The following is a 2,510-nucleotide window of genomic DNA, read 5'->3' as shown; positions in this document are numbered from 1 at the left end:
ACAAGCAACAGTCAGCTGAATAACTGCTCAGCATGAAATAAATCATAAAGCTGGAAGAATATCAGCTAACGGCTGATTTATCATGGGAGATAACTGCGATTCCTAACATCAATAAATTTGGTCTTTTGGTAGTAAATAAATCCAAATTCGGTATTTATGTTTGTGTATGCAATTATGAGAGAGACAACTAGTGTATCTGAATTACACATATTTACATATTAACAACAACAACAACAACAACAACAACAACAAAAGTAAAGAAAAAGAAAGAAACCAATGACACATCCTTATGAACAGGTAAATCAAATCCATAATATATCACAAGTTTATTCACTCTTCCAGCCACATTCACAAAACTTGCAGAATACATTTATTTGAAATATATAATCAATATTCTCTTTAAAAATTACATGCATATGTAAATCATTTGTAACAAAGTCATCCAGAAAGAAGTGAGATATAAATTAATTTCCAGAACTGAGGAAGGCAAACTGTCCTTTCGAACATCTGTTGGCAAAATGTCCTTGCTGTCCACACTGTAAGAAAAAGAAAGAATATCTTGTTATTTTCACTATTATAGCATCATCACATTTTTTTATAAATATTAATATGCAAATTTACTTAAGAAATCAGCACACCAACACAACTGATATAGGGGAATACAATTACCATAAATATACATCTTAATAAGTTTTGTGGCCAGGAAAAGGGCCAACTTTCAAAGAAGACATTACTACAAGAAGCAAGACTGAAAAAGGTCAAAGGAGGCTTTCTGCAGCAAATACAAAACATCTGAAACCCCTACGGAGCAGAGTTGCTGTTTGTAGTGTATCTAATATAAATTTTACCCATAAACAAAAATATGTAAAATCATTTCCAAGGAACACAAAAATACCCACATTATGTTATTCTTAGTTATATTACTGACTGATATGTGGCAATGCACCTTAGCTTGACCTGCCCAGAGCAATGTTACTTATATAAAAAAGCAAAGCATAATAGGAACCTTGCCATATAAGAGGATGGCATATGAACTAGCTGTGAGGAGGCGTCTTTACTCATGATATGCCTGTACACAAACGTAGCACAGTGGGCAGCTGTGCAAATGTTAGGAGTGTGAGGAGGCTTTAACCCAATGGCGCCGGGTATAGAAAATTAAAAAAAACTCTACGCTCTGGCGAACGGCGGCAGCGCGCCGACTCTGAGCGCGTGATATCGGTACATAAAGCCGAATCATTGCCTCGGGGTGTTTTGGCGCGGCGCCACGGACAGCCGCACGCCTCACATCGTGCGTATTGTTATGACGGCGATAGCCGTGACCCGTCGCCATTGGGTTAAATGTGCATGTTCAAAAGCTTCAGGTACTTGCACGACTGTGCTTTCTAAATAAAGTCCACTGCACCTTTTGTGTAATATCTATGGTGACTTTGCTACAAATAAATGCTGTTATTAAAACTTAATAAGAAGATTAAGGCACAGGTTACTAATAAGTGAAAGAAATGTTCAGTTGGCATTAAAATCAAGAGATAAACTTGGGTTCATGGACCCCAAAGAAGCACAAACCCTCAGGCTTGCCTGTTTCCTGTAACTGCAAGATAGGCAAGATTTTTAGTATCACTAGGGTTTTGGGCATTTGAAGAGCTCAATTTTACACAGAAGAAAACATAAGATTTCACTGTCATATATCAAATACACAGTGTCCTATTGATCAAAATGTTGCAAAATGTTGGCCATTATGGTGTTTTTTCTCCATTATTTTTTATTGTTGATAAGGCATTTCTCAATAAAAGCATTGAAAAAGGAGGATTTTAGCTGAGTCTGGAAGGCTATTGAAAACCTCCATAGTCATAGATAAATATAAGCGCTAGAAATAATTCATGCTTATTCTATGGTATCAATAGATATCACATTCCTGGGTCAACCTCCCAAGACTGGAAGATGTCTAATCACACAGCATGGGGAAACAGGACGACTACTGAATGGAAAGTATCCATGCCAGTAGGATCAAGCCTTCTCTAGGTTATGTGTGCTGAACAGTTGCTTGCCCCTGAGTGTAATCATTGAGGAGATGCAGCCCATCAAAAATAGGCTTCATATCTAATTGTCTAAGAAATTGTGTATGATGCAGCCAAAAACATTGAGAGTGGGACAAAAATACATTTAAGTGCCTCTAAATTAGCTACCTGTGTGTGAAGCCCAGCCCATGGAATAGATATGATGTGGGATAATCCTACACTGAATGGATTAACAAGCTCATGCTGAACACAGAGGTAAAAATGTCAATGGTATGTATTAGTTATTATGAGGGTGCTGGAAATTAATAGTAAAAATGGAAGCTCAAACATGCAAGTAAATATCTTATACTATCAGCATTACCTTGAAACAAACAATATTATCCAGGCGATTGCTTCCATCATTTTGAGTATCAGGTCCAGAGTTTTCTTTTCCAGGTTGTGTCCTTGGGCCACCTGATGCTAGGCTCTGGAAAAAAAAATACATATATGAAATAT

At 37.0% G+C, this 2,510-nt stretch overlaps 1 protein-coding gene across 1 annotated transcript in view; it reads right to left on the bottom strand.

Moving 5' to 3' along the window:
• Nucleotides 1-314: 314 nt before the first annotated feature.
• Nucleotides 315-2,510, bottom strand: part of LOC125043793 (cleavage and polyadenylation specificity factor subunit 4-like) — a 13,658-nt gene continuing 11,462 nt past the window's right edge. Inside the window, exons 5-6 of the mRNA XM_047640090.1 lie at nucleotides 2,377-2,481; nucleotides 315-536 (exon numbers count right to left, since the gene is read on the bottom strand). Of these exons, the coding sequence (XP_047496046.1) occupies nucleotides 465-536; nucleotides 2,377-2,481 (177 nt within the window). The 3' untranslated portion in view covers nucleotides 315-464. The remainder of the gene's footprint in view (nucleotides 537-2,376; nucleotides 2,482-2,510) is intronic.

The sequence above is a fragment of the Penaeus chinensis genome, chromosome 34 (genome assembly GCF_019202785.1).
Source record: "Penaeus chinensis breed Huanghai No. 1 chromosome 34, ASM1920278v2, whole genome shotgun sequence".
Taxonomy (NCBI): Eukaryota; Metazoa; Arthropoda; class Malacostraca; order Decapoda; family Penaeidae; genus Penaeus; species Penaeus chinensis.
This window is presented reverse-complemented; position numbering and strand designations above follow the sequence as displayed.